General features: G+C 41.3%; 2 protein-coding genes across 10 annotated transcripts in view; one reads left to right on the top strand and one right to left on the bottom strand.

Moving 5' to 3' along the window:
- The window catches only part of LOC119165160 (TAF6-like RNA polymerase II p300/CBP-associated factor-associated factor 65 kDa subunit 6L), a 52,127-nt gene extending 46,745 nt beyond the window's left edge, over window positions 1-5,382 (bottom strand). For 4 of the 9 annotated variants that reach the window (XM_075870859.1, XM_075870860.1, XM_075870853.1 and 1 more), the window contains exons 1-4: window positions 4,889-5,198; window positions 4,202-4,406; window positions 1,894-1,980; window positions 944-1,094 (exon numbers count right to left, since the gene is read on the bottom strand). In XM_075870859.1, the coding sequence (XP_075726974.1) occupies window positions 944-1,094; window positions 1,894-1,980; window positions 4,202-4,387 (424 nt within the window). In that variant the 5' untranslated portion in view covers window positions 4,388-4,406; window positions 4,889-5,198. The other 5 variants (XM_075870854.1, XM_075870855.1, XM_075870852.1 and 2 more) reach the window with 5 other exon arrangements.
- Window positions 5,383-6,620: 1,238 nt separating this feature from the next.
- On the top strand, window positions 6,621-26,685 carry LOC119164040 (polypeptide N-acetylgalactosaminyltransferase 2). Its single transcript, XM_037416148.2, has 12 exons — window positions 6,621-6,866; window positions 9,986-10,335; window positions 12,957-13,024; window positions 13,108-13,173; window positions 14,048-14,257; window positions 16,849-16,936; window positions 17,427-17,530; window positions 18,178-18,304; window positions 19,396-19,488; window positions 20,196-20,279; window positions 23,820-24,057; window positions 26,417-26,685. Exons 1-12 carry the CDS (start codon window positions 6,771-6,773, stop codon window positions 26,546-26,548), a joined length of 1,656 nt encoding a protein of 551 aa, XP_037272045.2. The 5' UTR covers window positions 6,621-6,770; the 3' UTR covers window positions 26,549-26,685.
- The last annotated feature ends 203 nt before the right edge of the window (window positions 26,686-26,888 follow it).

Raw genomic sequence — 26,888 nt, 5'->3', positions numbered from 1 at the left:
CACAATATCCATCTCAGTTAAGCCAGTGCATTGCAACCAACCTGCCCTTCTAATTTCCTTGCGGGCACAATATACTGAAAGAAATTTTCTACCGGAATTTTGTGCTCATGTTCCTGTGCTTCATCTAACTACACTAATGGCTTTTACTAACTACAATAACGGCTTTTACTGCCAGAAAAGTAGTGTTGACACATGAACACGAAAGAGCAAAACATGAACATAAAAGAGCGAGACAAGTATGCAAAAGGGTAACACACAAACATAGGAGGGCCACACATAAACATCAAATAGCAATATACAAACACAAAAAAGTAAGAAATACTGCTTATATACAACCTATGCCAAGCAGTGCTAAGAGCTTTTGTGGGTGAAACCCACAAAAGCATAGGTTGTGCCGCAATGTTTGGAAAGTTTTACAATTGTTTCAAAATGCACTTTTTCCTGCCTTCTTTTGCTTCAGCTTTCTTCCTTCATGGTTGCACAGTACACCACCTGTTTCTGACTGTTCTGTTACGATCCCACAAAAGATGCGAATAGTCAAGTGTACGTAAGCACCAATGACAACGCTGAAAGGCTCGATCACTGATGTACGAAAGTCAGCGCATTCTGCCAATGATTAGATACCGACGACTGACATCCGTGCTCGCAGCTATCATTGTACAGTGAGCACTGCGTTTACCTCAAGTCTCTCTTTAACTGTGTACAAGCCTGCCCATGTAGAACCTCCTGCAGTTGCACATTCACCGTCACTACACTCGAACCTCATTATAACAAAGTTGCATCTTGCATAAAAATAACTTTGTTATATACGAAAATTTCCTATAAAGGTATATTCCTAGCACTATATTTATTGCAAGGCTATTGTTTGTTTAATTCGTTATAAGCTATATTTCATTATATTAAGGTTTCAGGGTACTGCATGGCGATATAAGGCAGTGCAAACCATGGACACTTGGCTCCGGTGGCAGGTCCAGTTGAAGGGGCGAGTCCAACTCGTCAGCCAAGTCCACCATGCTGTCATCTGTGCAGAAGACATCAGCCTCTCGGATGTGCCGAAACGGAAGCGGATCATCTCCACTGCATCCATAAGAGGGCTGCGGGCAGGCAAGTTTCATGTAAAAATGGCAGTAATTCAAAAGCAAAGATAGGACGGATGGAAATGACTCGTAAAACGATTATAGAGACTGGAATAAAACAGAGTCCACCCATGAGGAATTTTCTAGCAAATAAAGCTGGTTCCTAAAAATTGTTGCATAAAACATTAAATAAAATTTAATTTAGTCAGTAATGTACATTTGGAGTTTCTTCTTCATAGTGTGTTATTCCAGTTTGTTATTCTATGTAAATTATCAAGAGCTGTGGTAACTCGTCAACTATAATCTTTATTGAGCCCACAGGCAACTCAACCAGAACTGCAGTCTAGCTTTTTGCAGTTACAGAGAAGACCACAGACTGACCAAATGTGGACCCTTGGAAGAAAAATCAATATTTTTTTTTAATAAATATATTTATATATTAGGCAAAAGCAGCATTTATCGAAAACAATGCCAAGGTTGTTAGGCTGTATGTAAATGCTGTACATAATGGTTATAATGATGAACATGTCAACAAATATTTTTTCATAAGCTGTGTACTACGTGTCAACAACATTTTTGACAAAAGAATGATGATTGAAAGAACTATAATGTTGCAGTGGCACATACTTTGTAGCTGTACATGATGAGCCTCTATTGTTTAAAGGTGTGTGATCTGTTGAACAAATGGGCACTTATCTATTATGCACTCACAAGCTTAAGTATATCTGAGGTGTTTAACAAGTGAATTAAAACGAATAAACCTTTCCAAAACACAGGCAAACATTAATTTCTGCCAACATCATTCTGCCCAGTTTACCTGTGAATCACTCCAGCGTAGAGCCCGCTCCACATCACTGCAAGTTAGCTTGCGCCTTTTAGCGTGCCGCATGCACTGGCCACAGTTCTGCAAACGACAAACAGGAAGACAGCTCTCACACAGAAGAATGTTTTATTTATTTACTTATTCAGATACCTACAGCGCCGAATGGGCATCATTGTAAGGGGAGAAAACAAAAAGAATACATTACAAGTGGTATACAACATCAAGAGGTAACATGACAAGATCAGCAATACGTTGATTACAGATGACATGACAAATGTACATTCTGAACAGATCACTCAAAAAATATATTACGGCAAACCAAGAAGAGTACATTACAGTATAACTACAAAAAGCTAAAAAATGTAGACTGCGGTATAGAGGTGACCCGATACCTATTGGGACGAGAATTCAGCAAGGGCACAGTCAAATGAACTGATTGGCGACAAAGCAGCTTCCTGGCATGTTCTTGGAAAAAAATTAATGATTATATACGTCAATGCGACAGCTATATTCTCTTACCAATAAAGAATGATTGCGACAGGCTGAGCTGTAAACAGGATCAAGGATATACGTTTTCTTCCTTAGGTTTGTTGCTCCAATGAAAATTTTGTGAAAGAGCTTTAAGCGCATATATTTTCATCTATCTTGATGATAAGCCATTCATCAAGCATGGATATTCAAAATGTGCCGACATCTGACGTCAGGGTTACTGACTACGTTGAAAACTTCCACAAGTTTTCCCCCCCCTTTTTTTCTTTCCATAAAACAAACCAAGTGATGGCCAGGCACTTGTAGCCAAATTATATAGGTGTCTCGATTCTTTCATAGTTAAATGGGAATGCCAACCAGCTTAGTTTCTTATGAAAAAATGTCTCAGTAAATTGATTAAAACACATAAATCGCTCTGGTAGACCCTACAGCAATATTTGTTTAATAATAACAATATAACCTTTAAAGGGTTAATACCTCAACAATATTATTCTGGAAGCAGTATTACAGTATTTCAAACCTTCAAAAAATGCATCTATTTAATGTGATCTTTAACTTAGTGTAAAATGGCAAGAAGAAATATTTCCAAAACATTGTTCAAATACTCTTAATGTATAATAAGTTTTAAAAAAAAGCAGAAAAGAGTGGTAAAGAAATAAATTTTCATTCATGTAAACCACAGTGTATATTATATATACATATATATGCATAAAACATGAACTAGCACACACTGAAAATATTTCTGGATGCGTACATGCTTCTTTCGTGTTGACGATTCGTTCATGTTTCAAAGAGCGGACACTTCATGGTACACAGTGTAATTGAAAAAAAAAAAACTTGCTAACAGTTTGAATGCGGAAAAATTTGAACATTTGACATTTATTGAACAAACTGTTGTTCACCATTCAAGAACTCTTCTAAAATGATTTTAAATAGGATACAATGTGTGCCTTGCATTATTCTGTGTGTATTCATGTTGCTCTTAGAGAACTATTTCAATATGATTATGATCAGGGCCATATTGATTACCTTCTTAAAAATTCAAACTTTGCAATTTCATTAGCAAAAATTACTTCAACTCTAGAAGTAGGAATTTACCTGACGTTATTTATTAATGCAACAAGAAATGAAACCTCAGACATTTTGCAACTGAGAAGCACAATATAACATAATGACAACATTTGAAAAGAGCCCACAAGGCAATGGAGTGCTTTTCAAGTTTCAGCACAGGGCACTAATGCATTTTTTTTTTGGTTGGTTAATGACAACAAACTGTGAAGTTTTGATTTACTTTTTATTTCAGTACCTAAGTACACATCATTATGACATATATGCTACAGTATGAACATAATGCATGCGTGCAGGAAAATGCCATGTGGGTATGCTGCAACTATTAAGTACGAAAATTGAACGGCTGGAAGACAATTTTTATGGACCTATTACAGACCAAAGAAAACTATGCTGCATATAAAGATGTGGATAGCTTTCGTTCTTCATTACTGTAATTTTTGTTGAAATTGTGATTGCTCTATGTTACAGAATAGATTATAATTAACAGTTCGAACTATGAATAAAACACAACAAAGTTATGCAAACTCAAAGGAGCGGATGACAACCACTTCACAATGGTCTGCAGGTTGTGCTGTCAAAATTTACATACTTCACTTATAAACAGCTTGAGAAAAAACAAATATATTCAAAGAAAATTAAGTTACGTCAGACAAAGGTCTACGGTCTAAAATTACAGCACTAACAAAGCAGAAAATTGGTCCAGACGTCTCAGTAAAGTAGGTATGTGACATAATTAACTTACCTGGGCTAGCTCGCGAAGTCTATAATTAACATCTTCAGTGAGGAGGCTAAGGGCTTGGTCCGAAACACCGGTTATTCCATTGGATTCTGCGAACAAGCTAATGGAGTCCCTTGGAAACTGGCTGTATCTCTTTTCCTCTGGTTTCTTCCCCGGCGTCGTTCCTTTAAGGTTACGCTTGGACGCCATCCTTGGAAGGTTTCACTTTCTGAAAAGACAAATTAACTTATCGTGGCCTCGAGCGAGGACCATGGGACAGCTGTATGGACCCACGTATTTTTCACAACCCTGCGTGATAACGACGTTGTGTGTGTTTTTTTTTTTTTTTTTTTTGACGTTAAACCCCACACCACACGGAGCACTTACAATCGCGATTGGCTGATTGGCACAAACGGCAGAAATGAGCCAATCGCGATCGAGAAACCCGATACGCATCGGGCTCGATCGCGATTGAAAATGAGTCCGCAAATCATACGTCCACTACCAACCATTACTTACAATCGAAGATAAATGAAAAACACCTAAACCACTTGAGCGCATTCGTAGGCACCCTGGATTCGCGCCAGAACAACGCTTAGCGCACATTACTCGGTCAATCATTCATTCCCTTCGCCGATAAAAGGCAACCGGTTCGGGGCCTTTCCGTATTTGAGAAGCGGTATGCCGAGTTTTTAAACAGCTCATGTATACCTGTTGCGTCCGACACTACACGGCGAGCCAAGCTTTCAATGCAGCGGGTGTGCGCGACACCGGCACCGCACGACACGAAGGACGCCAAAACGCCCCGAGGCAGGCACGTAGTGCGACTACGGTTTGACTCTTAACTTCAAGGTCTCAGCATTTCCGGACTGTGCATACCTAGTTGCGAGACGGCGCTGTTACGTTACGCAACTTCATTTTATCCCTGATCTTATCGCTACGGTTCTGCGAGAACCACGAGTGAACCACTAAACTCTACCGGGGACAAGACAGCGACCACCTTTATCAGTATTTAAATTAGACCTACGTGCCCACGCTCGACAAAGGAGTGCGCGCTAAGAAAGGGTGATGCACTTTCGTGCCTTTCTTCAGCATCGCTCAAGCACTAAGTGTAAGGTGGGACAATACAACTGTCAGTGCAAGGCAATGCTTCATATCTGCGTCCAGTTTTTGTTGACAATCGCCCCGTCGTTATCATTAAGAAGCGGAAACGGATCATACGTCCCGCATAGGTCGAAGCAGCGCCTCCTTTATTTAGATGCCTGCCGCATGAAAACGAAAACAGCCGCCGCACTCTTTCTCTCTTTTACTTTTGATTAGTGCCGGTCTTTAGCGCCACTTGTGGCGGACGGTGCAACAACTCAATATTTTGCATAGCCTCCGAAATGGTCGTGTATAGTTGCAGGTATGAAGAAAGGAGAGCTTCTCATAGTTGCAGATTTCTAACTTTCGACTGACGCGCCATTATGAGCCACAAGTAAAAAACGCCGTGATGATCAACGTTTCTAGAACTACTACAACAACTAATTCTAGAAACGTTGGTGATGACTACAGAGGGTGATGACAGTATTGGTCGCGAGCGCCACTGCACGGCGCTTGTTCAAAAAAAAAGAAGGCAGGGTGACTCCGCTGACAACACAAGCCATTCGTCAGGCATCTTGATAAAGAAGGCGTTGGTAGAAGCAACGCCTCCTTTATTAAGATGCCTGACGAATGGCTTGTGTTGCCAGCGGAGTCACCCTGCCTTCTTTTTTTTTGAACAAGCGCCGTGCAGTAGCGCTCGCGACCGGCAATATTATCATGGCGGTTTTTCACTTGTAGTCCATAGAGTCGCGTCAGTGAGGCGTCAATCGGGTTAGAGATGTGTAACTATGAGGAGCTTTCATTCCTCCATGTCTGCAACTATAAAGTTAATATACAAACTATACACGACCATTTCGGAGGCTATGCAAAACTACAAGTTGTTGCACCGTCCGTCACAAGTGGCGCTAAAAACCAACACTAATCAAAATTGAAGAAAGGAAAGGGTGTGGCAGCTGTTTTCGTTCTCTTGCGGCAGGCATCCTAATAAAGGAGGCGCTGGTCGAGGCATCCCGCGGAGTGTTACAAAGAGCTGTCTGCTAGAAAACTGATGCGGTGACTGGTGTCGATGGGTGGCTCGCGAAGTTCACTTCGCTGTTGCAAGAGGCTTGTGCTAACGGAGTGTAAACCATGAAGTATCGGCGCGACAGCGTGGTTTTCTCGTGTGCTGGACTTCGGCTGAATCGCGTGGGCGTAGAATGTGCGTCATCGTAGCGTTTATGGAGGTGTGATCGCCCCTGCAAAATGCCGTCGTCTATGGATTGGAGCGCATCACGCTCGCTGGACAGTAGTTGAGAACTAAACTACTCGTCCGACACTTAGATGCGCGTTGAGCAAGTGCCGATCATGTTCCTGAAACTTCCGCCCGGTGAAAAGCTGCGAAAGAACAACAGTTGACTCATAGCGCTTCCCATGTTGACATCTAATTAGCGTGTCATGTACGTGCGAAGTTCCCGAACCCACGACAGTTGATGGTGCTTTGTCGACGCCGTGCATGTTGTGAAAGTGCGCGATGCCAAAACGGAAGCTGAAATGGATTTTACTGTTTGCGATCACTTGGGTTGGAGGTGTGGGTTATTACCTTTTTTGGAGCGGCCGCCGCAGCACGGTACGTACTTGTGTTTGTTGTTTAAATGCGTGCATGAGTAGCATGACCGTTCGTATTCTGCTTACAAAGAAGCTTGCAGCGGCAGCCTTGCCGCCTGTTTACCTTGTAGAGCTGTTTGCTGACGCACGACATCTCAAATTGCCTGAATGCTCTAATTAACACACATCGCATGCGCCCGAGACACATATAGAGTACTCGTACAACATTCGATTTTGTGTGACCCACTGTGCCTTGTAAATATTTGCTGAACATAACGATCGCCGACTCAGTTTTATAGTTTTTGACCGGCAGTATAGCTGCATATTCAATAATAACCGCTTGCTGAAGTGGATTAAAAGGAAAGTGGTTATGTTCATCAGACCTCTATGGCAGCTGTGCGTTACGATTCAAGCGGTTAAACAAGTTTTGGTGAAGTATGTGACAGGGTGTAAAAATTTCCATGTGACTTGGAGGCTATGTAAAGACTTACGGGAAAGCCTTCTAAAAGTTTTTGCACTCTTATTAAATGTACAAGCTATATAGTATCCCCAACTCAGCCTTACGTAAGCTTGCAAAACGTTTACATAAAAAAGAAATTGTGCAGAAGAGGGCACCAAGGTCAGTGGTCTTTCATGGGACCCTCAGTTTTGTAACACCATCATGAGTCTACAGAAAAATTTGGGAAACTTCCTTAATTTCAAAAGGAAACAGAAATAAGAGTTCTTCGGTTCTTTAGAGGGACACTAAAGGCAAACGGCAATTTATGTCAGAATAAAAGGTTGGCGCTTGAGAATGTAGAAACGTATTATATGGAGCAGTAATCGATAAATTATGGTAAATGTGGGACACGATTTGCACCACCAGTGAGACATTCTGGAACAAGTGCCCGATGAGTAATAGGGCCTCAGTACAAATATTCTCGAGCACTCAAACAACCTGAGACAGAAAAGAATATTTCATTGCATCAAAAGGTGGCATGAAGTTTAACTAATGCATTTCTCCCTGAGTCATGCAAAGAGAACTTCTTGACAATACTCCTATTTCATTTTCGCCAAGCTGTGCGCTGCTAAGGCCCCCTGCCAAGTTGTGCCAGATGTCGAGCAGTAAACGAACAAAAAGTTGGCAAGGCTGTGTCAGGAGGACATTTTCGGAGGCGGGTGGTTTGAATTGCACAAGCGGTACGCAGGTCGCCAGAATGGGATTTTCTTTTGAAATATAAACATTTACTTGTCATGAAACAAGCACGATGAGGTTTCTGGAACACTACTTCAACAGTCCACGTCAGCTTATTATTTACCTGTAGTGCACCGTTAAATACTACTGTCGCAAGTAATCTCACTTTGCATTGTGCAAAGTGTGGTCGCACACCATACTTTAAATAGACAAGGGCTTTGAAAAAGAAAAAAAGATGCAAGGACCAGACGAATCTTTGAAGCCTGTCTAATCCACTCACAGTGACTCGTCCATAAGCATGGCTTCCATAGCCTTGCTGAAAAATAGAGCTTGGATATGCTGACTCGCCGACAGCAAGCATCACCCATGTGTTATTCTAGTTCTTGAATCTAGTTCTTGTTTCTTGTGTTTTATCTTTTTATCTGAGGGTATGTACAGTCGTACTCCTTTATAAGACATGTGCCTATATGAAGACTATCTTGTCGCCTATATAAAGATGTCTCTGATAAGTAAGGTACCATGCTACAGCAGAAGTTGCTATGAGATCACAAGGCTGCCATAGATGTCCGCCACCAGTGTCCATAATCAATATTTTTGAAATTAAAAAATAATAATAAAAGATATCTAGGATGGAATGGGGTTCGAACCTGGGTCCTCCCTGTGGCAGCCCAGTATTCTAGCACAGAGCCATGCCAGTATTCAAAACTCCATTGCAAAAACACACTATACTGACATTATATCAAACCCACCTTGACATATGAAGAGTAAACGTGTTAATATGTGCAGAGTTAATATGCTAAGGTAGAAGAGTAAATAAAATAACAACCAGGTGTCACCACAATGCGAATCCGGTAACCTGACCCCACGCAACAATAACTGTGCAGGGATTTGGTCGTTGAATGCTTCCAACCCATCACGAAGGGCTCATCCATAATTCTTCGTTGTCAACAGCCACCACACCAATTTCTGTCCAGTAGGTGCCTTGCAAGCGTACTTCTATTAGTTGCCCCAGGATAGTCTACGAAGGGGCTTTAGAAAGGCCCCTCTTCTAGCTTTTGCTACAACTGCTGCACTTTCTGTGCGAGCCTGGTGTCTTTTTTTTTTTTTCAATTTTATTATCAACCCCTATTTTTATGCTAATTTTATTATCAACACCCATTTCTCTGTTAATTTTATTATCAATGATTATTTCTATGCAAGAATTAAAGAAGGAATGAATCAAGGATTCATTCCTTTGTTAGACTTAACGTTTTTAAATCAACAAGCAACGAAGCCAGTAGAGGCATAGAAACATCATTTGCATTTTTAAAAAAAAATCATGACATAAACGGAAACAAGTTAAAGTGGACGAAAAAACAATTCGCCGCTGTTAGGGACCTTGCCTAAAGTTTACGGATAACGCGTCTGGTGCTCTATAGATTGAGCTTGGGCAGCAGTCAATTTCCCATCCAATTTATTGAATATTTCTGTGTGCAATGCTGGGACCATTAATCAGAGCCACTTGTAGCCATGACAGCAATGACCACTTGTAGTCATGACATTGTCATGATATGTTATTTGAAGAATGTACGTTCGGTCCCTACAGGTTGATTTTTCATCCACTTTAATTTGTCTATTTACATCATAATTACTTAAAAGCTACAAATAATGCCTCCTATGCCTTCATTCACTTCATTATCGGTTGGTTTAATTATGTTGGCGCTATTTTTACATAGGCACTCTGCTGTCTCTTATACACAACTGTCTCATTAATCGGTGTCTACTACAAAGGGGTTCAACTGTATTCCACTTCGGTGCAATAAACTCATTGATAGTGAGTACCCCGTCTTGTCGCTTATGTGTGGCATCCTAGCACTGTTATCAAGTTTCGGTATGTGCCAACACGCCAGCATTAGCACTTTTTAAGTTTAGGGTACATGTATGCGAGAGGGGTGCAAGTGCCTGACAGTGACAGTGTACTGTTGCAGTCTGAAGACAGCAACGAGGCGCTCCGCCTGAAGCCGTCTGCAGCAGCTGCCTTCCGCCAGTCTTCCTCACAGCTGCCAAACTCGAGCAGGCAGCTGTCGTGGCGCTACTTCGACGAGAAGGGTTACGTGGTGGTGTCTCGGGTAAAGCCGGGAGTGGACCCGTACGAACGGCACAAGTTCAACCAGGAGGCTAGCGACGCGCTGCCCAGCAATCGTGCCATCCCAGACACCAGGCACCCTCAGTGCATACCCGAAGGCAGCTTGCAGCCGGGAGAGAAGCTGCCCCCGACAACCGTCATCATCACATTTCACAACGAAGCCCGCTCGGCACTCCTCCGCACCATCGTCAGGCAAGACCCAGTGATACAAAGCTCATTTAGTTGGTGGCTGGAGAACAAGCATTAATATTAGAAGTAATGTAATTGTCAAAGTGGTTCAGTGTGAAACAGCACTCTATACATTTTGCATGGTGCTTAATGGGTGTAGCTACTATCCTAGTAGATCGTGTTGAATCGGTGAATAACACAGAAAGAAAAGGGGTGAAGAAGGAGCTCCAGTTATGAAGCGTTGTTTGGCTAGTTGATGCATCGCATCAAGTAAAGATATATATCCAGCCAAACAAACAATCGAATGAAATGGTAAAGTAGTCCAGCTATTTTCCCATTTCTTCACAGTTTCCGTGATCGTTTTGCCTGGATATATATTTACTTTCTACAGAAGAAGGAAGCTACACATGACAGGTGCTGTTGCATGTAACTTCCTCATTCTCTAACTTCCTTATTGCTACAGGCAGGTTTGCCAACCCTCTGATTTTGCCTAGTAGATCAAGTCAGATGAAGCAAAAATAATTCGTGGTCATTCAGAGTGTCGGAATAGACACTGCAAAATGGGAGGCATTGCTGACGATGGCAAAGGCTTTGGTGAATCAACCAAGTAGATAAATTTAGAGGCATAAAATGGAATAGGCTCATACAGGACAAGATAGGTTGGGAATAATTGATATTGAGAAAGGTATTTGTTCTGTGGTGTGCAGGGTTGTTCACTTCTAACGTAAACACCTCGATAATACTCAAGTGCTCACAGAAGCTGATGTTTAATACAATTGGAAAATTGATTGTGCTTATCAATACCATAGTTAGGTGCTATACAGTACTTTCCTCTCCTTGAGTCAAAGGAAAACTAGTTTTACTGGCTTGAATATTAGTGAGGTGTTAGCCTTAGACATGGCAAACCATCTACATAAGATAGGCTGATGACGATGATGGGTAGGCGATAACGACAGCTACGTTGTGCAATGGGCTACGGAATGCAAGCAGTGTTCCACTCACTCAGTGGGCCTTTATTTACCATCAGGCCTGGTTGGCATAGAATTTTCTGACCTAGATTGGCTTCACTCTGCAGCTTGTGTTATGTAGTCCATTACGTGTGAGAAATTGGATCGTACCTGATCATAACTGATGGCGCATTGGGTAAGTTAGGTACCTATTATTCACAATCTTTTCCACATCATTACTATTTAAACAGTGAGAACTCCATATGATTAACACAGATACAAGTTAACAATATAACAGCCTATCAGATAAAATGAAGCAAATCTTAAATGTTCCTTGTTGACATCAATCTGTTACAAATGATTGCTTATGTTGAACATCAGATACGGAGAAGATAATAGTGTTTCTTTGCAACATTGTTACATGTGAAAATGTCAAGGATGTAAATGCAATGCTTTAATGTCTTCAAATATAAGATTTATCACAGTATTCCTAATAAAATGTTACTCTGGATTAAGTATATCTTCCCAGATTTTATAGAATATTACTCTTTGTTACTCTGTTACTTAAGATTCTCTTTGTTACTCTTCATTGAGATCTTCATATTGCTCTTCATTCAGGTCTTCATATTACTCTACATTCAGGTCTTCATATTACTCTACACTCAGATCTTTCGAGTATTCTGTCTTTCTCATCAATTCAAATAGTAATTTGGTCCAAACTTGAACATGCTTTGGAAGGACACTAAAGTTCCAGCTTTCTTAATACATGCAACACATCTTCTTTTGTCGTGTCATGTGCATTGTTTCAAGGCATCAGCTTTATATTGACAGCTGGCGCGGCCTCCTTTGCACACATGTTCTGTTCAGTGGTATCGATACCTGTATGCTTGATGCACATTGGATGTCAATTTCACGAGCAGTAACAAGAGGCACTGTGTGACTTAATTTTACATTTACATAAATTTCAGTCTGCTCAGCAGGTGTTGTCAAGAGATAGCTCAATCGAATTATCAGCCAGTTCAGTTACAGTTGGAACAAAAGCCGTGTTTCTAGCAAATTTATAGAAAAACTTCAAAACTTGCATATCGTGTACTAACAAATATTAGAATCTGCAATTTTTTATGTGTAATATATGTTTTACTAAAGAGAATATCAAATGCTATTATCTGATTGATTAATAAGTGCAATATGTCCACTGTACCAATGCTGTCACTTAACTGTTTGTTACCAGATTGATGAAAACAGTGCCAGCAGGTGTCGATAGGTCGTAAACTTTAATGTGGGTCCAGTGAGAAATTAGTGTTATGTTTTTTTTTTCACTTGTTGCCAGTGCATGTTATGACAAGAGGCAACTTTGAAAAACTGACGTACAGCAAAGTGAACGATGCATTTTAGGCACATCAGTATTTTAAAATAAGTACTATGCGTTACTACCATGCATCAGTTCAGTACAAGTTCTTTTGCTTCTCATTTTTGATCTCTTGTCAGTACAGCGCTTTGCATGTATGTTGTCATCACCAGGATCAGTTGTTTGTGAACTCATATTGACTGTAGCCATTGTAACCAGTTGACTGCCAACAAAATTGAAGTGCTCTCGCAATTTTTCATCAAAATGTAACTTGCACCGATTGTTGACTCGGTATGCCCATCACAGATGGCAAGCATATCTAACCCGGCTACCCCTTCTATCGTTTCCAGTGTCCTCAACCGAAGCCCTCCGGAGCTGATTGAAGAGATCATTCTTGTAGATGACTTCAGCGATGACCGTAAGTAGTTTCACATTTAATATTGTTATTTATATGTAAATCTTAACAAGTACTGACCAGTGTTTTTCTTGCACCCCTCACAGCATCGGATGGCAAAGAATTGGCAGCTATACAGAAAGTGCGCTTGGTACGAAACAATAAAAGAGAAGGTAAGAAAATATGTATTTGCTGTGTTTCACAAGCTAACTTCGTCAAGCGTAACTAGCATGAATTTTGCGTGCGTATTTGCACACTAAATACCAGTTAATTCACAAGCATTAAGTGTATGCACAAAAATACAGTACACTGGCATATCTGTCTTATTGACAACGCTCCTTATGTATCTCACATGAAGCATATCTCAACCTTATAACCATCGCTGCTTTTCTTCAAAAGGCTAATGCTGCTTGCAATGTGCAAATAGCAGAATTTACTAATTAGCAATATGTAATGAGTAAATTGTTTAGTTAACTGATTGACAGAGCATTTTCAATGTAATGAGTGATGTGAAATCATGAGGCAATATAAATCAAAGGGCCACTCACCAGATTTGGCAATTTTGAACTGACAAGTGCAATGCGTAAGTGGGCCGTTTATGATCACGTCTGCCAAAATTTGCAATGCCATGCGCCGCGAAAATAGGTCAAATTTCAATATGATCGCTGCTTTCTCTTCCTTTCGCGTACGTGTGCCTAGAGAATGAGGCCATGACGTGCAAGTATGGATGCCGAGTGTGTGTTACCCATTATCCATGCACGACCTTCTTACATTCCCAGCTGCCTTGCCTTATCACGATTAATGTGTCTAAATGAAAGTGTGAGTTACTTCTGCCTTAACTTGGTTTATTAGAAAGTAGTTTAAGTTTCTAGATAATGTTATTAATGAAATTGTAAATTGCTTTCCTGGCATTTAGTACCAGTAGTCATCATCATGAACATTATTTTTAACTCGCTCCCCCTCTCCATTCGTATGACTTGCTCGACGCCTACTACTACGACGGGCAGGGTAGACTAAAACAACTTTGCGGTAAAATAAAATGTGCAGGCCTGGTGCGCAGTCGAGTGCGTGGTGCCCACGAGGCCCGGGCACCAGTGCTCACCTTCTTGGACAGCCACTGCGAGTGCAACCAGGGCTGGCTGCCGCCACTGCTGAGGCGCGTCAAAGAGGACCCGCGCCGCATCGTCTGTCCCGTCATCGACGTCATCAACCTCAACTCCTTCAAATACTTCGGCGCTTCCTCTGACCTGCGTGGTGGTACGCGGCACTTTGTGCTTGTAGCATTCCCATTTTAATGCAGTACCGTTAAAGAGCTCATGTCGCAGAAATTCCAGCGTCGGCGTTGTTGGTTGTGAGTGAAAAATCTTCATTTTATGCGTGACCAAAAATCGAGAATGATGCAAATAAAATAAATAATAAAAAAACAATCTGGGTCCCAGTGGGTATCGAAACCGAGTCGTTTGCATGGTAAGCGGATTTTTTTTTTATCACACGGCGACACGTTTGTTTGTGAATACAGCGAAAACAACTTCCTCTGCTTTGAATTGCTGTCAAATTAATTTTCATCCTTTACCAAAGACACATGTGCTGTATACATGCTTCACAATACAACATGAAGTATTGAAGTAATAATGCATGGTACAAGTGCACATGGCCATGGGGGGTCAAAAGTTGGCATTATCATGGCTTTATCATTTAGAACCAGTCACCCACTACCAAAAGCACGCACGTACTACACCTATTCCCCTAAGGCCACGTAGTGGGTGCATAGCAAGTTCAAAAACATTTCATGCAATAAGTGTTTGAAGTACGCACTAAGGACAGAATATAGCTATTGCGCCGAACTAGATAGAGCTGTTATAAACCTTCCTCTTGAGGGATAGTGGGAATCTACTTTTCATAATTTGAGAGTGCTTGCCAAATGTGCTCCACACCATTCTTGTTCTTCTAGTTACTTCAGTCTCGTGGTTCGGCTCCGCGGTTACTACCTGCCCTAAGTAGACAGTCTTTTACAACTTGAAGTGCACTATTACCTATCTCGAAGCGCTGCTCTTTTCCGAGGTAATTGTACATGACTTTCGTTTTCTGCAGATTCATTTTAAGACCCACTTTTCTGCTCTCCTTGTCTAACTCTGTAATCAATTGAACATTTGGCAAGCACTCTCAAATTATGACTGATAGATTGCCACTATCCCTCAAGAGGAAGGTGTATAATAGCTGTATCTTGCCGGTACTTAGCTACAGAGCAGAAACCTGGAGACTTACAAAGAGGGTTCAGCTTAAATTGAGGGCGACGCAGCGAGCAATGGAAAGAAAAATGGTATGTGTAACCTTAAGAGACGAGAAGAAAGCAGAGTGGATTAGGGAACAAACAAGGGTTAAGGATATCATAGCTGAAATCAAGAAGAGAAAATTGACATGGGCCGGGCATGTAGCGCGTAGACAGGATAACTGTTGGTCATTGAGGGTAACTAACTGGATTCCCAGAGAAGGTAAGCGGGTTAGGGGGAACAGAAGGTTAGGTGGGCAGATGAGATTAAGAAGTTTGCGGGTATAAATTGGCAGCAGCAAGCACAGGACCGAGTTAACTGGCAGAACATGGGAGAGGTCTTTGTCCTGCAGTGGAAGTAGTCAGGCTGATGACTATGAAGATGATTTCATTGGTCCCATTAGGTTAGGTCTAACAAGAGTCAATATGCAGGGCTCGTTTTAACAGTGTGTAGTACATGTCTAGAACTAACAGAATGCAGCACGAAACTGTGGCTGCTGAAGTTTTGCTACCATGAGAGGACTTTGTCCTTTTCAGACCTTTGTTTTCGTAGACAAATACAAGAAGGCAGAAGGGTGCATGCATATTGAAGCCTCCCTTCCTTAATGACCTCCCCTATGGTGGAAGTTTTGTTTATGTGCACAACTTTTTAAAGCGCATATAGCTAGAAAAGTGCCCATCGATTCTTCTTAAACCACTATGTTTGCATTATTAGCAGAAAAACACCACTGAATACCACAAAGTCCTAAACTTTTTGGCTCCCTTGACCACACTATTGTAGTTACAATGTAGATAAAATGTGTGAGAGGCCTCTAAGAAAAATAATATTGAGAATGTCGAGCCTTTGCCCTTGAATTCCATTAATTTTTCTCATATAAAAAATGCCAAGCCATTTTTCATTCCCTGAATACTTGTTGCATCCCTACTAAATTGACATTTGAATTGTTGTCCTAGTGACACACGAAACTGTAGCACATGTTGACTGACCTCAACTTCACCAGTTACTATTAGTACTCAGTGACGTTCCGCTGGTCTTCATAGAAACAGTTCTCACACAAACCTTTTGTGAATAGAGAAATTAGAGAAAGTGTGCCTGTATTAACTGCTGGCCACATAAGCCTATAAATTTGCTTCCAATTGCAGTGCCTCAATCGCTAAAGTTGATTGGTTGGTTTCCAGTGTCTAATGCCCCAAAGAAACTTAGGCCATGAGAGATATTGTAGTGGAAGGCTCTCGGTAATACTTAACACCCCAGGCTCTTTAACATAACTGACGTGCATGGCACATGGGCTTCTAGAATTTTGCCTTCATTTAAATGTGACAATCATGGCTGAGATAGAAGCCGCGGCTTTCGAATCTGCAGCCAAGTGTTGTAACCATTGAGCTGCTGCAGAAGCTGTCATTTACTAAGCAGGATTGGAACAAGTACAAATGTGTGTGGTTTGCCATCTCACAGGGAAATTGGGTGAATCACTGTTAGTACTGAAACAGCCACTGTAGACAATGTGCAAATATCCTTTCATTTGCTGTGCTTAGAATTGGGCTTGTTCCACATTTCCTCCTCAACCTAAATATGCAGGCTTTGACTGGAACCTGGTGTTCAAGTGGGAGTTCCTTTCAAGCAAGGAGCGTGAAGAGAGGGCAAATCATCCTACACTACCGATCAGGTAGCATTGTAGATGTCACTTAAAACCTGTATGTATGCAGTGTATTTAGTAAATGATGCATACAATCGCATACATAACTTGATTTTATCACTTCTCTCTATTGGTGGAAGGAAAAGAAAAACCTGAATGTCGGACCTGTGTGGTTTTATTTTTCTTCAGTACGCTGGACATTGCTACAGTCAACCATTTTGGTGAAAACATATATTTCATGTTACATCCGAGGTTGTTTTTAGGGATTTTGATGTTGGTGCTTCCTCAGAAAAAAAGCATACTAGTTGCCAAACATTCATTCTGGTTCAAGGTTTAAACCCTGGACGCACAAGAACGCTGTTCAGCTATCTGCCTGCCAGATTCCTTGCAGAACATGATCCCCACAATGTGTGACATCTGCATAATTTCGTTAAAAGGAGACAGATTTATAGAAAATCAATACAATGAATCCAACCTGCACGCCCTGTAACCCTCTTCTAAATATCGTAATCACCCCCAGGACGCCCATGATAGCAGGCGGCCTGTTCGTTGTGGACAAGGCCAATTTCGAAGAGCTGGGAACCTACGATACAGCCATGGACATTTGGGGTGGGGAAAATCTCGGTGAGTCTCTCTAAATAACTCAAGATGTCTTTGCAACTTGGTCCAGTTTAACTCGTGTTTTATGGTTGTGAGTAGTTGTACATTGCAGCGGCGGATTGTATTTGGCGACCAAGGCTAATATGTAGTAAAATCACATCTAGGTCACAGAACAAGATCTGTTCTTACATATTGAGTGCTGTAGCAGATGAAAAAAATCCTTGGAACGCGGGTTGTAGCTAGAGCCGACGAGCGGCCGATGTTCCAACGAGCGGCCTCGCCCTCTTCAATGTTGCATCCTAGAAGAGAACACAACCACTTGTCGAAATCTTGACTCCAGCGATGCCCCGTATTTCAAGGAATTTTTCACCGCTTCCCCCTTCCATATTCCCCTAGACCTCTGCCTTATATTAGGTGTTGCGATATTATTCTGGAGTAAAACCATGTTTTAATAGAATTTCTTCTGATGAGAATGTGCATTATGTCCTGATGCTTTTTACAGGCATGAGGTTGTTACACATGGATACCTGGGCAAAAGAGTTTCAAATATGTTTTGTTAATAACTACGCTTTCTCTTGCTTTGCATCCACAAAGCATTACCTGGGCACAACGTATGTCACTTCAATGTGGGTTGCCTTTTATGTAGAATGCCAAACCGCATTCTCGCGCAGAGCTCTCCTTCCGCGTGTGGCAGTGCGGGGGCAGCCTGGAAATCCTGCCTTGCAGTCGCGTGGGCCATGTCTTCCGCAAGCAGCACCCGTACTCTTTTCCTGGGGGCAGTGGCAATGTCTTTGCTCGGTGAGCAACAAGTTACTGGGATGGTTTTGTGCCCATGGAATTTGACGAGATGACTGTATTCATAAAATTATAATGCGCACTTCCTTTAAATGTGCTTCTCTTCTAGCGTGGCTGCGACACCTACATTAGCACCGTGGTAATGTGTTTAATCAATATTACACACTAAACATTGTAGCTTTGCACATGCATGACGCCATAACACTGTCTAAGGGTTGTAGTGCAAGTCTGTGGGTGAAATTGCATGATCAGCAGAAAACTATGAGGGAAAAAAAAGAAAGATATCATGAGACATTTTCTTCTAACATGTGCAGAACATCATATGAACCTGAAGAAGTTATAGTGCAAGTAAAACTATGTTAATGTGATTGTTCAAAGTAAAGTGTTTTAAAGTTTCACATAAAGGTAACAAAACCTGAATATAATTTGTAATTACTTTTTATGTGGTGTACAAGTATGGTATGGATGAACTAAATATGTGGGCTTTTGGTATAGAAGCATTATTGAACTACATTTAGTTGCATGATGTAAAAGCTTGTTATGAAGTATTAAACTATGATGATTGACACAAACTGTGAATATCATGGTTTACTGTATTGTGGACGCTAAATGGGCTATGGGTGACATAGGCTCCCCTTTGTCCCTTCCTGCGTCTCACATTTTTTACGTGCTACGTTATTATTTAGGCTATGCTGTGTAACCTACATAAAAGTACCGCACCCGTTCTTGCTATGCAATTCATACTTCGCGATTATGCAAGTTGACACTGTCATGTTTATGCTATGTTGCCAGCATTGTGACACTTATGTTGGTAGTTTGCTGCTGCATTTAAAAAAAACTCCTTTCTATGCTATCAGGCTATCTTTCATGCATTTAAAAACAAATTACGTTAAAAATGTAATTTAAACTATATATAACTAGCACGCCATAAAATGTGCCATGCAAAAGACATGCTTCAGTTCACTTTGACCAATTAGAACATCTTTTTGTGTTACACTATATTGTTTCTCAAAAGCTTTTTATGATATTCTTTATCTTGGCTCTAGCCTAGTCACTTCATGCCTGCATTTTCTACACATTTCTCTCACATGAAGAAATACTCGTCGTGCTGCTGAAGTCTGGATGGATGACTTTAAAAAGTACTACTATGCCATGGTGCCTGTTGCTCGCAATGTCCCCATGGGAAGGTACGTGCTTTTTTTTAACGACTTGCTATGTGGGTCTATTACGAAACGACATGTCATTTGAAGATGTACATTCAGAAGGCACAAATGTCTAGTTTTATGAACGCAAAGGCAAACATTAACAGACAATGCATGGTGTAAAAAATGGGCTAAGTGTATTTTTACAAGTTTTCTTACCGTAATGGCTAGTATACTAATCCACATGTAAGCTAGTGTAGAGAATATTTATTTATTTTATTTATTTATTTTATTTACAGGTTCTGCAGGCCTATACTTAGGCCCAAGCAGGAGGGGCAAAAACAACAAAAAAAAGTACAATGTCACAGCACTTAATTAGACAACTTATAGTGCACTTGCACAACAGAGTTACGGCACATAAACAGTGATCAGAACACTCATGCGCATTTAAAAGCCATATGAATTGCTGAAAAATGTAAGTTATTTGAAAGGGTATTCTCACTTTAAACCATGCCTCTTCATTTTCGAGATGTCATAGCCGTGTCCATCATCGAATGTATGTTTTTATTAATATGGCAATATATCAAATTTAGTTTACATTGCCATTTCTGTGGCATTCCTTTGTTGAGGAACAAAACGTTTCTATAGAACAGTAGAAGTTTAAAATACAGGGCCAGTAGAGCAGGGTTTGTGTTTGTGCTCATTGGTTTGTGTTTCATTGTCAGAAGTTTTTCCTCTGTCTGTCTTGACAGCATTGAAGAGCGGCTAAATCTACGCAAACGTCTGGGCTGCCAGTCTTTCCAGTGGTACCTCGACAACGTGTTTCCCGAATTGAAGCAAGTATCGCCCTTTCGACGGAGACGGCGATAATCCAGCATGGCACCGAAACGTCGGGCAACATGTTGAATAAACTGGCTGCACTGAGCCTGCCAGCATGTTCTCTAGTGGTTGTTGCATGCCATCTTGCATACATTAACCATTCAAACACTGTTACAGTAACAGCCTATCATACTTTCTGTGCATGCCATGGCATCTCTTCACTATGATAGCATATATCCATGTTATAAGCCTTACTGTCGTTGCATGGTAACGCTGCAAACGTAACACTGCTATGGTGCATGGCACTTTCACCTTGTTCAGTGCTTTGTCACTGTTCACTATCACAGTCACTTCCAAGTGCATGGCATGTTCGTGAACGTCATCAGCACCGCATGGAAAATTGAACGTGAAGACACTAGGCATAGCTGAAGTTGCACATTATCAAACACGCTAACACTGCAGTCCTATGTCTATGTCCAACTCATGCGACAGCCTATCTGTTGTCTGCAAGAGTCACTGTTCTAATAAAGCATAGATTAGCCAGAAGCTGCATGAATAATGTTGCAGATGCAGTGAAAAAAACCAGGCATATAAATACCAAACTCAGACGTGCAATTTGATCACAGAGTGTTGCATAAATGGAGCTCTCACTTGTACAAGGCTCTTCCTGATCAAATTTTTGCTCATCTCCAGTAAAACTTTATACAGAGGCTACATTTTACATGAACTTTTCGCGACACATATCATGATTGACCGTCTCTAAAGTGAGCAATTTGCATAGCTTGGTGCCAAGTTTCTGGACAGTTAACTTGAAGTAAGCAGGAGTGTTAAAATGGATTATAGACTCATTATAGAGATTATAGGTTATAGGATTATGAAGATTATAGCTACTAATTGTAATTACAAAATAAATAGTTATCTCATTATTGTACAGACAGTCGTGCTATATTTTTCCTTGACTGCATTGAATGATTCACTCAAAATGCATGCAATCATTACTTGCACTGGCAATGAGCATGCCTAAAGAGGTAGGAAAATATTTTGAAATTTATGCCAAATGTGCCGCGTGAAACATATTGTTAAGCACGGGACTGCCTTCACCAAAGGAATAGTATTTTACAGCAAAATATCTCAACTAGAAGTGATAACAAGAAACCTTAGACAACACGAATGCTTAATTTACCACTCGCTCAAAGTTTATGGCACAAATAATAATTATTATTATTGGGTTTAACGTCCCAAAACCATGATATTTTAAGAGACACCATAGTGAAAGGCCTGGGAAATTCAGACCCCTGGGGTTCTTTAACGCGCACCTTCATTTAAGCACACTGGTCTCAAGCATCTTAGCTGTCATAGAAAACTTGGCCGCCGTGGCCGAGGTTCGATCACACGGCTTGCACGTCAACAGCTGAGCACCATAACATCTAGACCACCATGCGGGTCAAGCGGCAAAAGTATAAGTCATGTCTCGAAATGAAGACGCCAAGTTGCAAAAGGTTTAGCAAGACTAGTGTGTTTGCAGGTGTTACTTACCAGGTACACTTCCATTACATCTGCTGGTGCGACAAAATTGATGTTCCGAGTGTCAGGACTTTTTAGAGGAAAATCGCACACGCAAGAGGACCTGTCATCTTAACTAGTTTTGGTGGTGATTCTAAGTACTATAACGCGAATAATTAAGCTTCTCCTAAGTGAGTGTGCAAGCTGCCCGTTTGTACAAGGTCGTCAAATATCGCCACAGATGCCTTCAATTAAGGCACGCACCTATTTTGTTAGATGTATCGTCTCTGCATTTCCCGTGTGTATGCACCGCAAAAGCCTTGTCTTATTTACTTTTGCTTAGCACTGCTTTGCTACGCAAGCTGCCATGTTGATACAGTCAGAGTTTCTTATAAATATATATACACTAGAGGGAACTCTGACGCTAGTGCACTGCACCACATGGTGCTTCAGCGAGCTTGAGAATGGTGGGTTGTACCTACATAGATTTGGCTAGTCTTCGTACTTTACGTTCCATTTGGCTTCGCATGGCTTGAAGCTGTTTTGCCTGGAAACAACAAACAGCAGTAGTTTATCAGCTACGCTTCACCACCTTAACCTTCAGGCTCACCAATTCGAATCGGGTCTCGAAGTTCAAAACGGTTTGTTCTTTTATTCGAAATGAATCTGAAACACTCCAATAAACGAAGCCACAACTGTGTTCGAAGCCCACAAGCATGAAGACTAGGCAAATCCATGTACTACCCATCATCACCATGGTCTGGCACTGTGATCCTGAACGATCGCAGTGCCAGAGACTCCTCTAATTAAATTTAGGAAACTCTAAGGATATGGCGATTGCAGTGCTTAGCTGCTGGTCCGAAATACGTGGGTATGATACCTGCTGTAACAGTCGCGTTTTTATATAGACGAAATGCTGTAGGCCGATGTACTTGGATTTAGGCGCTCACCGAAGAACTTCGGGTGGAAAAAATTTCCAAAGCCCTCCACTACAGTGTGCCTCATAATCTGCTCATAAAATCCCCAGATATTATTGCAGTGCTAAGTGTGACAAATTACCAGACATTTTGGTGCATGCTAGGTACACTACGTGTTATACACTCAAACCTCAATATAACAAATCGAGATGTAACGAAATATTGTTTATAACGAAGTAAATGAATATTCTTTCAGTAGATGTATTGTTATAAATATACTTTTATTACAAATTTTCGGATACAAGAATTATCGTGAAGATGCAACCTTGTTATAAGGAGCTTCGAGTGTATATCATCCACTCATTGTACTAGCAGTTCACAGAATAGATCATTGCTGCTGTACGCTCGTATGAAAAGGTAATGCGTGTCACATGTCACCAATGTCGCTACCGCTCGTGCTAATACTTTCTTTTAATAATTTTCTTTTTTGTGTACTCTGTACTATAACCTTAAGGAGAAAAATAAAGTTTTACAAGTTTACGTGAACATACAGTATATCTGTTCAATAAATCATCGCGCAAAGCGGTTAATTGTGTGCAGCAGTACCACATCATAAATGTAATACACTCGAACCTCTTTATAACAAAGTTGCATCTTACATGAAAACAGGTTTGTTATATCCGAAAATTCGTTATAAAGGTATATTCCTAACACTAGATATATTGCAGGACTATTTTAATTGACTTTGTTATAACTAATACACTCAAACCTCAACATAACAAAGTTGTATTTTGCACAAAAATAAGTTTGTTATATCTGAAAGCTCGTTATATATGTATATGCTTAACATTTTGTCTATTGCAAGATTATTTTTCATTTACTTCGTTATAACCAATACTTCACACCTGGGTTCATTATATCTAGGTCTACAGCCACAATAATCCAAATCCGTATACAACGAAATATTAGTTGTGATGAAGTAAATGAAAAATATTCTTGCAATAGACATAATGATAAAAATATACCTTTGTAACAAATTTTCGGATAAAACTAACTTATTTTCGTGCAAAATGCAAATTTGTTATTATGAGGTTTCAGTGTAGGCGAATAGTCGATGAAATGGAGTCAACTACACAGGGTGCCAGCAGCTGGTGGCGAGCGACTGGCATCTCTGCGGCAGGGATCGTTGTGCCTGGACACGCTCGGCGGAAGCGAGGGCTCTCCGGTGGGCCTTTTTGCGTGTCACGGCGCTGGAGGCAACCAGCACTGGAGCCTCGCGTCGCGCCTCATCGCCCACGGAGGCCTGTGCGTTACACTCGACGAAGAGCAGGAAGGGTCGCTGCTGCTTCGACCCTGTGGCGGACACCCCTCTCAGGTTGAAAGCCCTTATGCTACAATGTTGTTTAATAGGGTCAGTCCGGAAAGTAACGAGCTTAAATCTGGCAAAAAGAATTCATTGATCTGTTCGGAACATATAATTTGAATTCTTCGAAATAGTTTTCTTCAGTGTCCATCATAGGTCACCAAAACCTGTGGAGCTGACTCAGACTCACTCGTGAAATACATTTCGCGCTTTGGATGCACTCTGGCTCAAACTCGTAAAAATTCTGAGCTCAGACTCAAACATTTTTTTCAGCCAGACATGCTCGAACTCACGCTCACGAAAATTTTCTTCAACCAAACTCACTCGGACTTAAACTAAAGTATAACTCACCCAGACTCGGACTCGCTGCTCAATCTGAGTCCGTTAGCCTGGAATTACCTTTCTAGACCGAGTTGTCAATGTTCTTTAACACCAATATTTCACGTAATTGGTGTTCTTTTGGACGTCGTTTGATGTACGTAGTACCTTTGAATACGAGTTACGAGTGCTCGCCAATCAGTTGGATCATTTTTCTTGGAAAAGATGGTTACATAACATATTTATTGAGAACTTCACTGGAAGAGGTACTTCTGATTAAGGCCGCTGTGATAGCTCAGTGGTTAGAGCATAGAACGCGATATTCAATGGTACCTCTGATTAATAAATTTTGAAATAGTGTATGAACAATACTGTTTTGGAATATGTGTGAATAGGCGTGAGCACAATCAATAATTCAGGTCAGGCTGATAGTTATGCTGAAGGTGAGTAGACAGAAGTGTAGATCGGCAAAAGTGGAACTCTCGCAGACTCGTTCAAGAAATATATGTTGCGCTTTGGACTCACTCGCACTCGGTAAAATTTTACTGGGCCAAACTCACTCAAACTTACACCCACAAAAATTCTTTTCAACCGGACTCACCCGGACTCAGACTCGCCAAAATATTACTCATCCGGACTCACTCGGACTCGTGGCTTGATTCGAGTCTGAATGAGTCGGCTTGCAAGTGAGTTCGCCGACCTATAGTGTCCATAAACCGATTCCACTGTGATTCCCACGTTGCAAAGGCTTCCTGAAAGTCGGCCGAAGTGACCTCTCTCAGAGACATTGCGACATTCCGTTGTATGGCGAGAACACTGTTGAAACGGTAACCTTTCAGGATTCTCTTGAGCTTTGGGAACATGAAGAAGTCTCCAGCTCGCATCAGGGCTGTGTCAGGGTTTCATCAGTAAGCGCGGCATACTTCTTCCTGTTCCCCAAGCCCTAGAGAATCCAGAAAGGTTACCATTTCAACAGTGTTCCCGCCCTTAAACGGACTGTCACAATGTTTCTGAGAGAGGTCACAGCAGCCGACTTTCAGGGAGCCTTTGCAGTGTGGGTACCACATTTGAAACGGTGTATCAATGACAAAAGAAACTATGTTTGAGCAATCTGTACCAATCTGTACCAATCTGTACCAAACTAATTTGAGCAATCTGTACCAATCGAAACAACAAGTTCTATTTGCCAAAGCCAGTTGCTATAGCGGTTCTGTCTGTGTGTCTAAGTGCCTTCCTTTAGCCCTTGTTCACTAGCACTACCCTTCCGAGAACTAATGTGGATCAGATCCGATTGTGACCAAATGTGCCTGTGTGACGCTGGTATTATAGAGCTCTCTTAAACTTTCGTTGGCGAGCACAGCATGTGTTTACATTTTGCATGCCTGCTATCATAATGTGCTGCAGAATATACCAAAAATGATCCAAGCAAGTTCATGCATCGGTTTCTTCATGCACACAGTATGCTACAGCACTGTACGTAGAAGGTTAAGCTATGAATTTATCAGGTTCATTCTGGTTCTTAAGAAAAAAAGAAGATTAATAAAAGTCATCAAGGCATTAGTTCAAACTAAATGGTAGTTGGCGGGCCACAAGGTCAGAATGCTCTTAGCATTCCAACCAACTTATTCGAAGTAAAATTTTCCTAGGTTTGCTGGAAAGTAGTATTTACAAGTAAGAAGCATATAGTCTTCTTTGGCTATTTATATTTTCCCTTATGCCCTGTATTGTTCGACCCTTTCTTATTTCTGCATCTTTTTCCTCGGTGCTGTTTATTAGAAGAAATAACAATGTGAGAGTTCAATTGTAATCTGGTCACACTCGTTTAAAAAAGTAGCCTGCCGAGTGAGTTTGTTCATACTATTTGGAAGAGTGAAGACAGCGAAGGACGAGCGGTGTTTGTTCTTTGCCATCTTCATTTTCTTTTCTTGGCTGGTTTCTTCTCACGAATGAAAAAACTTTTGTCTCAAAAATCCAGGCCAATTACTTACTTGTAAACTAACCTTTGCTGCACAGCAAAGTCACAATGTCCTTGCCTTGCTTATTGGCTGTGCAGAGGTGGCTGTGGCTGGATCACAAGCTTCAGCAGCCCGGAGGCAAGCTGTGCCTGGATGGCAGCAACGGGCGTCTGACGGCACAACCGTGCCGCCGCACTGCCCAGTCACAGCGGTGGATGCTGTCCACCTGAGCAACCTCCTAAGGCTGAACGTGGCTGTTACTTAAGGAACACTTGAAACGGTGGTTGTGATGGATGCGTCACAAGCAGTCATCGTGACTGTCATCAACGCATCTCTTGGCGGTTCGGCAAAGTACATGCCCCAGAACCCTGAAAGTACGTGTACCACAGAACATGGAGCTTCCTGCATTATTTACTAGAGGGAACTGGCACACTGTGATCGTTCAGCCACCATGGGAATGATTGGTAGTACAGTAGAATCTTGATTTATTTGATTGGATTGATTGATATGCGAGGTTTAACGTCCTAAAACCACCATATGGTTATGAAAGACGCAGTAGTGGAGGGCTCC

The sequence above is a fragment of the Rhipicephalus microplus genome, chromosome 8, assembly GCF_043290135.1.
Source record: "Rhipicephalus microplus isolate Deutch F79 chromosome 8, USDA_Rmic, whole genome shotgun sequence".
Taxonomy (NCBI): domain Eukaryota; kingdom Metazoa; phylum Arthropoda; class Arachnida; order Ixodida; family Ixodidae; genus Rhipicephalus; species Rhipicephalus microplus.
Note: the sequence above shows the minus strand (reverse complement) of the source record. Positions and strands in the feature narration are given on the sequence as shown.